Below are 12017 nucleotides of genomic sequence, written 5' to 3'. Positions count from 1 at the left end.
AAGGAACAAATCCCAATCCGAAAAGCAGACCATTTGCTTCGCTTCACCGGACCGCACTGGAGCCGGAAGAGGTTGAAGTTTTGTGGCTGCCCTAGCCGGGATTTGTTCACGCAAAGGGGCTTAGCCCATAAGAGACCAACCAAGTCCAGGGAAATAGATCCCTGGCTTTAATAAATTTAAACCGTGATTCTCAGGCCTCAATTGCCGACATCTAGGGAAATAAGTTCCCTAGATTAATCACGAAGCGCTCGAGAGAGGACGAGCGAAAAGTCTTGCCTTCATAGCAAGCATCTAGGGAACTCCAGTTCCTTAGATTATATCAACAGCGGTTAAAACTTTCGAGTGCATCAGCATTTCAATATGATGTAATATGTTCTTTATTAGGATCTAATATGATTTACTGTTTCATGATTTTCTTCAGCATGTAACACAATTCACTACAGCACTGAATCGATACAAATTATACGCTTATACGACACACAAACTACATCAGCGTAATATACGCATATGATGCGGATTAAATATATTTTACGACAATGTACATCATAAAATTGATGTTTATTATACCGAATTGCGACTTAATTTGATAATGGTATATAAAATCGAGTTTTTACATTTTATGCGATTTCAAATATACACGATACATACTTTGGTTGATATTATATGCGATTATGATTTATTCGGATTTCTTGTAAGACTTGGCACGTGCAAAATTATACGATTTAATGTTTGCTGGGTAGGCCCTTTTGAAATGTTGCTCTAAATACCAACATCGTTTTTTTATTGTATTGTTTCGAAATTCGCTTGTTTTTCGATAAACGTCAATAACTGTTTTCGAACAAAGTGCTTGATATCATTGTCTGATTTTTAAAACTGAAACAGCCAGACTCCAATGAAAAAACGAAAAAAAAATTATAGATATTTTCCCAAAAACTGGAGAAATGTTTACGTGGACAACAGGGAGAAGAGTATGAAATGTCCACAGAGGAAGAGGGGGTGTCTAAAATTAGGCTTTTTCTGTCCATGTGGTGTGTGGACAGCCCCTATACAGTCAAACCTGTTTTATGTGACTGTTTTTGTGTGATTTTATTATATCGAGTCAAGTTTCGATTTAATAATGAAGTCGTACAAAAACAGGTTTGACTGTACATTCAACCGGTCGGGAAGAACTCCAATTAGATACGAAAGCTCAAACTGGCAACACTACCAGTATAGTTTTGTTTACATTTTTTCTTCTTAAGTCGGATTGTAGAAGTACGAACGCGTTCCAAGAATATAATTGCAAATAATGCACAGTAACTATCTAGCATTAAAACATCTGCTCAGGGAACATGTTTTCAAAGTTAGTTATCCAAGAACATTATGCACCAAGGTCGCCGTGAAGGAACGTAAGAAGAAAGTTCGGGTGAAAGATCCAGTTTTAGGCGAGTGTCCCTCTCAAGAGCAAACGAATTACTTCCAATCAAGCAACAACCACAGGATACTTGAAAGTGTGCCACCCACTCTTCTAAAATGCGACAGTCGGTACAAAGAACGGTACTATGTTGCGTCTACGGAATGTGCCAAGGTAATTTGTGGCCATCTCACGGATGCTATGCCACAGGATACTTTCTTGACGGAGATTAATCCAGGACCGGGCACACTCACTAGAGAAATAGTACGGAAAAAGTTTGGCAGCTTGATGTTGATCGAAAAGGACGCTTTCTTCGAACCTGGTTTGAAACAGTTGATCGCTTCTCTCGACTCGAGCGTATCGAAACAAATCCGGTTCAAGCTGGACGATTTCAACGCACAGGGAAGATATTCCTATTTGGACAGTATAGACGAGGGCAACAGAATGAAGAAGCTGCTGGACGGTTTACCCCGAAAACAGTGGGAGGATGAAGGGACAAACCTACGATTATTTAGCGCAGTGGACACAATGGCGTTTTTCAAATCGCTTATCAATGGAATCCAACATCAAAAAGATCTTTTCACATTGGGTAGATGTGAGATGTACCTTGCTGTCCCACCATTGATTTATAAGGTAGTTAGATGAAACTTTCGTATACCTTGTGTTCCTTGTGTGTTTCTGTTTCAGTAGCAGTTGACTTGCACTAAAGAGGCTGGCTACAAGTTCTACCGCAGCGGCACCGTTTTGTTCCAATTGTTTTTCGAACATGAATTTCTGACTAAATTAAAGCGACGGGATTTTTTGCCTTGGCCACCGAATAGCGTCGCCCGGAAAATCAAAACTCAGTTCACTGAGATGAAGGGAATTGGAACAGAGGAGTGGTATCTGATGCGAGTAATTCCCAGGAAAGATCTATTCGACAACTGCCTGGTGGATAATTTGAATCTGTTATCATTTTTTGTTTACCAGCACTTGATCAGTCGGAAAAATCGAATTATTCCTGCGTTAGAGTAAGTATCCGTTGATAACGTTCAAGTGTTTCAATCTAACTTGCGATATTTGCAGGCGATGGATTCCAACATGTGGAACCAGACTAATTCTACATCATAACTATACCCCATCGAATCGTATCCAGGCCAATGTGGATGAACAGTCTGCAGTACAACTCAAGTCTTCACCGCTCAAAAAGAATGATTTTCCTCCTCGGATAAACATCTACACGGAGTTTGGTGAACTGACGCCGTCGCAGATACTGGCATTGTTCAATGAGTTTATTAATTGGCCTGAGTTCCAACAATCACCATTTCTGCAAGCATTGGAGCAATATAGTGTGAAGCAACGATTCGTGCGGTCCAACCATTCAGCTGGAGAAGATGCATTAGATGATGGGTTCCCCGAGTCTGAAGATCCGGAGAGAAATGTTACTTAAACATGTGTTGTTTAGGGGAGATGGTTTCAAATATAAGTGTTCGATATAAATTGGGCGAAGCGTGTTCTCCAAGAACTCCAAGTACCTCTCACAAATCGCAGGAGTCGTTTGTGTTTCATGATTATCACATCCTTTTCGGCAAATATAAAAGCCGAAGCTAAACTTTTTGTGATATGTACTTTAACATTTTCTTTTACAGCTTACAAATCCTGGCAATCGATTGATAATATTCAGGTTCTACTGCAACTAAAACAAGTAGGAAGGTCTGAACCTAGGAACACGGATGTAACTTTTTTAAACGGTTTTATTTAGCTTGCCCTGTAATCTGTTTGTATGTTTGTAACATGTTTGTCTGTAGCGCTGACACACATTAATAGAATTTTGACCCCCTTTCTGTTGACCGATTGATTTGAAATTTGGAACACACCTTTATCTCTGTAATTGTTATAAAACTGCGTATTTCATGATCTTGAAAATACAAAATGGCGGATCACATATTTTCTCAAAACCTCATCGATATGGGATTCCCAAAACTCCATCAATACGGCTATCAAATGAAAGGGCTTGACTAGTAGAACACTGTTATTCATGAAAAATGCAAATCCAAGATGGCTGCCACTACCAAATGGCGGACTACATATTATGTCAAAACCCCGTCAATATGGGTATCAAATGAAAGGGCTTGAATAGTAGAACACAGTTATTCATTAAAATGCAAATTCAAGATGGCTTCCACTACAAAATAGCGGACTACATATTTTCTCAAAACCTTATTATTATGGGTATCTAATGAAAGGGCTCCACTAGTAGAACACGGTTATTTATGAAAAATTAAAATCCATCAAAATCCTACCAAATGGCTACATATTATGTCAAACCCCCATCAATATGGGTATCAAATGAAAGGGCTTGAATAGTAGGTCATAAAAAAACCAAATCCAAGATGGCCGCAATCACAAAATAGCAAATTACTTTATCAAAGATTTTATTTAGCTTGAACTGCTTTTATGTATGTTTGTATGCCTGTAGGGATGTCCCACATTAATAGAAATTTGACCAATAGGAACTGACTATTACTTAATTACTTTTACTTTTTACTTAATTTATTTTCTAATAATGATGGTCCCACCTCATTCCCCTACAATGGTTTGAGCTGGACGAGTTATCTTAATGATAATTATATGTTAGAATTTTCCTTTACATCATCAAACTGAACCAGTAAGCAAGATAATTAAAAAAAATGAAAGAACGGACTGGTTTGTCACAGACATAGAAATTTTACCAAATGAACATATTGAAGCATTGCGTGAGCGCATTTCATCCGTGGCATTTTAAGAAAATTTCCAAGCCGAAAAAATCCTTGATCAATCAGGAATTGAACCCAATGACTATGTCTGTAACAGCCGTGAATTTACAAGAGTCTTCCCGCTTTACTAGATTCCCGATAACTCTCTGCTGATGCGATCGTCATCAAGCTCAGACAGCTGAGCAAACCCAAGCCTAGTTCTAGCCAACATTTCCCTTCATAATCGAAATACAAACATGTTTACTGGCACACGCAATCAGATCTGCCACAACCCAGAAAAATCTCCTTATAACCATCTACTTAACAGATAAGTTTACCAGTATTCCGGTTGGACTATCCCCAGCATCATCCCAGCTTACTCATTAGACCCTTCAAATGAGTTTTACTGACGCTTCAGGTTCTACATAACTTAGGGACAAACGTGTTTATCGGAATCTGCAATCAGATTTGCCACAACCTTGAAAAATCTCGTTGTAACCTTCTACTACACAGAAGAGTTTACGAGTATTCAGGTTTGGCTATCCCCAGCTTCATTCCAATTTTCACATTGGACCCTTCTAAATGAAGTTCATTACTCTTGGAAATTAATTTTCTTTTGCATTTATTCAATCTCATTTTTCTACGCCTGTTAACGCGCGCGATGCTCAAACTTTTGTAGACTTCACAATATTTTCAAACTAACTAATAACTAAAAAAACTAAAAGTAACTAAATACCATCATTAATTTAGTCAGATAAAAAAAACACATGTGTTGCAACCGCAACGGAAGAGAAACAATTTTCCGGTTTTTTAAACGTTTATTTCAATACGCAATACAATGGCGATGGCGATGACGACGATGTTAAAAAATCCCTACCGTAGGTATAAATCAATACATTAAAATGGTTCTATTGTACATAGTAGTTTCAGGAATAGAAGTAGTTTTAAATTGTACATATTAATTTTAAGGTACACTATCATAAGTTTTTCTGTGTTGCAGCTAGATTTAGATTTAGAGAACTTACGTTTAGTGTCTCGTTTGTTTAGTTCGTTGGAGGTGGGGTTATTTTTAAGAATCTTCGTTCTCTCGATTTGCAGCTGTAAATTTAGTTTTAGCATTAGACATAGCACAATCGATTTACTAGCTTACTTACAATAATATAGGATATACAATTAAGAATAATTAGGCTTAACGCTTTTATAACAATCAATTTAGGACTTTCTTTCACTCCTGACTATTTGTTTTTGAATCATTGAATCATTGTTGTGTTTTCTTTTGATTCTCGGTGAAACACAGTAGCGCGCCAAAAGTGGGAACGTTTTATTTCTCTCAAGGTGTTTGGGAGCAGGTGCGTCGCAACCGCACGTTGCGACAACATGCACAAACAAATACAAAAGTAAGAGTCTATCCGTCATCACTTCGTCAATTTACACAATAACACTGACCATCAAACAGGTTACAATTCCAAATCATTCTTTAAAAACTCCTTACAAATATTTCGGAATATTCTGAGGTTTGTTGCTATTTTTGCTTCACGGGACAGTGTATTATACAATCGGTATTCTTTATAAAAATTGAGTTTTGGGTGCAAGACATCCGGAAGTTCATAGTTTTGAGGTCACTTGCTTGCTTGCTATATCTACTCCATATGTTATAGTATTCTGTGAATAATTCGGTGTCATTCCATTCGTCATTTTAAATATAAACGTAACCGTGCAATATTTTATTCTCTGACCGATTGACATCCATAGGCATTCTAACTTTGACGTAGGACTGTGATTAGTCGGAACTATTGCTTTTTATGCAATTTTTGTAACTGTTGATGTGAGTGAATGTGTGAGATGCACAAAATTAGCGCGTCTTGTGTCGAATATTGAACATAAAAACATGAAATGGGAAATATCTGAACGTGGATGGTTCACCGCTTCATGTCACACTCACAACGCCGAGACGACGCTACACTCTCCATGCGCGAAGACATTGGCACCCGCCAGTAGGTGGCACTATCTTTATGGGCGAATTTCGACGGGTACCTAGTACCTATTCACGGGACCAAAGGTGAATGTTCAATAACGGAAAGAAAGGAACTTCTAAAGAGACCTTTGAACCGGACGGTTCAATTCCACTGAGTGTCGCGTGAAGAAAAAGAACCACGAGGTACGAATAGAGAGAAGAGTCGCGTTTGTTCGGTTTTGAAAAGAAAAGAGGACGTTTGGTGGTACGGTTTCGCGAGTGCTCACAAATACAGCAATAGTTTGCTAGTGCAATTAATCTCCTCGACGTCAAAAGGAACGTCACTGGCCGTCGTCTACACCCTGTCCTGGCCCAGCATCCCGTAAAACGAAAGGTGAGTGTAGGCTAAGGAAGTGGGTGGAAAGTGGCGTGATTACACATGTAGGTGTTTCCTTGACCGCGTAGTCCGATACGTTTGCCGACCCTGAGGTGTCGAATAATAGTGTGGAATAGTAGACGAAGTATGTTGAATCAGTATACAAAAAAAAATTGCCGCGATTGATTAAATTGAATGTGAAGTTTACGGGAAAGAAAGAAAAAGAAGTTGAAATTTCTTAAGATTTCGTGATATTTTGAGTCAAATAACATGAAATCATGAAGCTGATTTATTTTTAATGGATAGGTATGGTATTGTGCTCTCTCTTCATTGTCTTATTCTTTTTTTATCCTAACAGTTTATTTTATAAGGCTCATTTAGCAATTCAGCTGTGACAGAGCCGAATTCATTCGTGTAATTTTTTTTCTTTAGATAACTTTTGTTGTATATTACACTGTTACCATTTTTAGGTGTAAGATTATTCCTATCTATCGATAAACATTTGTTTTGTCTATTACACAGTAGCCGTTTAGACGTAAGAGTATTCCTATTTTATCGATGCACAACACATGCCGCCTTTTCCGGCGTGAGAATATTCCTATTCCTATTGTTGTTGCATAACACAAAAAGATGATCTGTTTAGGGGCCTTGATTTAGCAGCTCATGATCGTTCGCTTAGTAGCGGAAACGCAACCAATTAGGCTACGAAGACCTACGTCTTATTCTTGTTAAAGTAATCGGGAAAAGAACCTTTTCGGGGAAATAAAGTTTGTTTGCAGACTATATTTCACGTCACACACACTGACACTGTGAGCCATTACATCACCATCACCTTGGTATCGCTGAAATAATGATTTTATGATATTGCAGACATCTTACTCACTTACTTACTTTGTAATGTTGAATAATAATTTGATTTTTATAGTCCTCCGTTCTTGGCTAGAAACCTGGAGAGAACCTTTTCAACGTCTTCTCTGTCATTTTGAAATAGCCTAAACTTCCAAACATTTGCACGCGATAGATACAGTCAATCGCAAAATTAAGTATACACCCCGCGTTGGTTTGTTATTTTTGAGTTTTTCGGGGTTAAAAAGTAAATAATTAAAAGCGACTCATATTCATTGTAAAATTGATCATCATTGATCATGTAGAAAAAAATTTAAATGGTCACATTTTTACTTCATGTTTGAAAAAACAGAAAAAAGATCTTCTATTTAGACGTTGCATAATTGAGTGTACAGTTCAAGTTTTTCTTGAAAATAAAATTGAAATCAGTTCAGAAATGTTAACAGATAACAAAAATCAATCTCCTAGTATATGGTATGGCCCCCTTAGCGTTTTCGGTCACTGTAAACGGAATGCTCTCCCAGATCTCCTTGATCGTCGTTCCGAGTTCTGCTTCGTTCCCTGGATTTTTATTCTTCAGAAATTTCTTGATTCCCCACCATAGATGCTCAATAGTGTTCAAATCCGGTGATTTCGGAGGTGTTTTGAGTTGATTGGGACATTATAGAGTAGGCGCTACCACACGATGAGATCAGCTTGCTTCGGGTCATTATCCTGTTGAAAGTAGTAAACACGAAAGAGACCCAATTTCTGCATGGGACACTGAAGGTTACATTTCAGGATGTTCAATGAAGCCATCTTGTCCATCGTCGAATCGATAAACTCCATGATTCCAGTTCCAGAAGCCGCCAATGTACCATACAATAACTGACTACCGCCGCCTTGTTTTTCTATTTGAATCAAATGTTGAATGTGGAGCACCGATCCTTTTTTCCTTCACACCATCTTTCCTCCATCCGATTCAAAGAGATTGGTTTTCATTTCATCCGTATAAAGGACCTTGTTCCAGAACTCCTTAGGTCTGTTAACATATGCCTTAGCAAAATGTAGTCGTTTTTTCATATTCACCTTTGAGAAGAAAGAATTTTCACGGCCAACACGACCTCTTAGTTTGTTCCTGTATGCTACACTCCGGACAGTGTCTGCGCTGACAGGTCTTCCAATGGTGCCGGCTACTTCGGTAGTCAATTTAGGAATGTTTGTTCTGGAGTTCTTTCGAAATGTTCGCACAATTACTCGTCTATCATCAGAAGACAAGATACGTTTGTGTGTTTTACTCGGCATATTTTCCATGGTTCCTTCGTATTTCCACTTGGTTATGATTTTCTTTGCTGTATAGTGGGTTCTTCCAAGTATAGCTGCTGTTTCCTGCAATGTCTTTCCACGACAATTCATACTTATTATCATTGTCTTCTTCTTTTTCTTAAATGGCACTAACGTTCCTAGAGGAACTTCGCCGTCTCAACGTAGTATTACTTGCGTCATTTTTACTAGTACTTAGTTGAGATTTCTATGCCAAATGACACGCCTTGAATGCATTCTGAGTGGCAAGCTCTAGAATACGAGTGACCACAGTGCAAGCTGTGGGAAATTTCTTTGACGTAAAATTCCCCCGACCAGAACGGGAATGGAACCCGAACCCCCGGCATGTTAGGTGTGACGCTAACCACTCGGCCACGGGTGCATTATCCTTGTGTATCAATATCTATTTCTTTCCTCTAACTTGCCATTTTGATAAAAACTTTTTCAACGTTTTGACGGTAAATAAAAACAATAAACATTCGATTCAAATACTCGCCGAAAGGGGGTCTTCGTAGCCACTTGGTTACGCGTTCGCTTACCAAGCGATCGATCGTGAGTTCAAACTCAGGGCCCTCAATTGACCATCTTTGTGTTGTTATAGAATAACTACGTCCACGCAACCATCATCAGCGATGGAAATCGATCCACGGTCGAAATAAGATCGATTCATCCATACAACTGCTCTGCTCTGCAAGAAACATCGGGCTGCTGATTTATAAATAACTCAACAATGATCAATATCAACTGTCTCCGCTGTCCGGTCTGCTGAACAATGGATGAACAGAAATAATACCCTTACGCCTAAATGGCTACTACTGTGTAATATACCATAATGTAATGGAACAGAAAAAACTTAACGCCTAAATGGCTACTACTAACGACTGTGTAATTTACAATTTATAGAAACATAAACATATGTACATGTACACGATTAAAACCCGGCTCTGTTACAGCTAAAATGCTAATGAGCTTAATAAATAAATAAATGAGATAAAAAAAAATACTCGCCGATTGTTTGGACCGAATACATTGGATCGAACATTCAATTCACTGTGTAGCAGCACATTCGACACTACATTTGTCGATTCATTGAGTCAAATGTTTGAGTCCGATATTCGAGTCAAACGTTGGACGAATCGTGGAGCGCCCGCTTAACAGACGAAAAAACACGTTCTCACGACTACGAGGGTAGGGCAATTCCTTCTAACGAACGATATTCAAAAGTTCGAATGGATAGATTCGCTTCACTCGAAACTGAGAATATGAAAGAGACATACTTTTGAACGTTCTGTATTCGTTCGAAAATAAAAATAAAGGTGAATGTTCTCCGAAATGACAAAAGTCCAAACTGTCGATGGAAAACCACACCGACAATAACCGATGGATTTGAAACGTACATTGCTTGAAAAACGATCTGAATGGGAGACAAGAACGAGTGATTTTGCAGAACGACAACGCTTTTTGAAATTTTGATCGACAAAAAACATCGAAACGGTGTGATGCTAACGGACCCTGTTATAGAAATCGAGACGATAAGAATTTTGCTCATAAGCTCTATTTTGCTATTATAGACACCGAGTGGAACTTATTGGTGGAATTGTCTTAATTTTTCGAGATGTTTCGTTTGCTTGTTGCATACCTTCAAATGATTAGTTTTGTTTTGGTTTATATACTCGATATTTTCCTTTGGGAAACGCTTTAGAAACGCCTAAATACATGCAAATTTGCAAAGTTCGAGCAAGAACTAGACTCCATAAGATTGTTGCGATTTACAAAATACGAAATTTTGCTCGATCTATACAGCCCTATTCTGTATGCCGACGGATTTCCATCTCGTTCGAATCCGTTATTTCATTCGAGTTATGATTTTGCACTTCCTATTTCCAACGTTTTGCCCATTCAATGTTCGAAGAGAAACAGATCGAACGAAATGCAAAAACTACTCGAACGGAATACAGAATGGAATTTTATCAAATGGTTCGAAATATTTCGAATCGATCGATATACAGAATAGGGGCGATAGTGATGGTCGACTCGGTTTACATAATAGAGACCATAATCTCTTATCGAGCTAGAACTTCATAAATTTATGTCGACTCGTATTCTGTAATAGAACCCTATCTCGATTCACAAAATTCGAAATTTTGCTCTGTGTGATAGTGATAGGGATTGTATCGGCTTCACGATTCGATTTACATAATAGGACACAACATTTCTGGTTTCTGGTTAAAAAAATATTTCTGAGCATGGGAAGATTTGATGACTAGTTCTAACGGACATATTTATATCCCGAACCGGAAATGTCGCCTAAAATTGGGCTGTGGTTTTATCAAGAATCTACTGAAGCCGGATTTTTTCAGTAAATTCACGGTCATCATGGATACTATTAGGTGTACCGGTAAGTTTCTTCGGTTTTACAACAGATGGCGTAACTTGATTATTATTCCAGTGAATCAAATTTCCAGACATTCGTTGGAAAGCTACTGTCATTGCGCGTCTTTTTCAGTATTTTTGACATATACTTTAGGCGTAAACAACATAGTTTTTGCCACTTCGAATATGTCGAAGGTCGTACCAACTAGAGTGTTTTTGCGGGGAGTGTTACTTCATTACTTCAATATGAAGAAAAAAGCTGCGGAAAATCATCGCATTTTGGTGGAAGTTTATGGTGACGATGCTCTAACTGAGCGAACATGTCAGACGTGGTTTGTACGGTTTAAAAGTGGTAATTTTGACTTGGAAGACGAAGAATGTTTCGGACCGCCAAAAAAGTTTGAAGATAAACAATTGGAGGCTTTACTCGATCAAGATCCAGGATCCAAGAAATGGGAGGTCCTATCCCACCCGCTGTATTCTCCAGACATTGCTCCGTCCGATTACTACCTTTTTCGATCAATGCAACATGGCCTGGTTGGCCAACACTTCTCCAATTTTGATGAAGTCAAAAAGTGGATCGATTCGTGGTTAGCCGATAAACTGGTCGATTATTTCCGCAAAGGGATCCGTGAATTTCCAAAAAGATGGGAAAAAGTTGTGACTAGCGATGGGCAATACTTAGGATATTAACCATTTTTGCAGGATAAAGCATTATTTTTTGAAAAAAAAAAGAAACTTATTGGTACTCCTTATAACTCTAGGGTCCATTTCCGATCGGGATTTTTTCAGGTTGGAGTTGACCTGCCATTGAGTGTTGAAAATTTAATTCATTTGATATATGTTCTATGTCTGTGGCATAATCAGTCCGTTGAATGTTTTATCATACTTATTACTGGTTCACTTGATTACAACGAAGAAAAATCTGTATGAGTAAATCTCAAAAAAACAACATTTCTGGTTTGAACCTTTTCAGGGGAATTAGATACATCATCATCATTGCATCAAAAAATATCAAAATGACAAATTAACGACAGCAGTAAAATGAAATAGCATGGC

The 12017-nt window shown here is 38.2% G+C and overlaps 1 protein-coding gene across 1 annotated transcript; it reads left to right on the top strand.

Annotated features, from left to right (window-relative positions):
* Positions 1–1016: 1016 nt before the first annotated feature.
* LOC129763280 (dimethyladenosine transferase 2, mitochondrial) lies at positions 1017–2917 on the top strand. Its single transcript, XM_055762180.1, has 3 exons — positions 1017–2026; positions 2084–2403; positions 2459–2917. The coding sequence occupies exons 1-3, from the start codon at positions 1289–1291 to the stop codon at positions 2820–2822; spliced, it is 1422 nt and encodes a 473-aa protein (XP_055618155.1). The 5' UTR covers positions 1017–1288; the 3' UTR covers positions 2823–2917.
* Positions 2918–12017: the final 9100 nt, after the last annotated feature.

This window comes from Toxorhynchites rutilus, chromosome 1 (genome assembly GCF_029784135.1).
Source record: "Toxorhynchites rutilus septentrionalis strain SRP chromosome 1, ASM2978413v1, whole genome shotgun sequence".
Classification (NCBI taxonomy): Eukaryota; Metazoa; Arthropoda; class Insecta; order Diptera; family Culicidae; genus Toxorhynchites; species Toxorhynchites rutilus.
Note: the sequence above shows the minus strand (reverse complement) of the source record. Positions and strands in the feature narration are given on the sequence as shown.

What these genes read in the sequence shown, in the direction of transcription:
- LOC129763280 (XM_055762180.1), top strand. Translation starts at nt 1,289, where the DNA reads ATGCACAGTAACTATCTAGCATTAAAACATCTGCTCAGGGAACATGTT. An exon ending in TCCCACCATTGATTTATAAG is followed by an intron (nt 2,027 to 2,083) that starts GTAGTTAGATGA and finishes CTGTTTCAGTAG; the next exon opens with CAGTTGACTTGCACTAAAGA. An exon ending in CGAATTATTCCTGCGTTAGA is followed by an intron (nt 2,404 to 2,458) that starts GTAAGTATCCGT and finishes CGATATTTGCAG; the next exon opens with GCGATGGATTCCAACATGTG.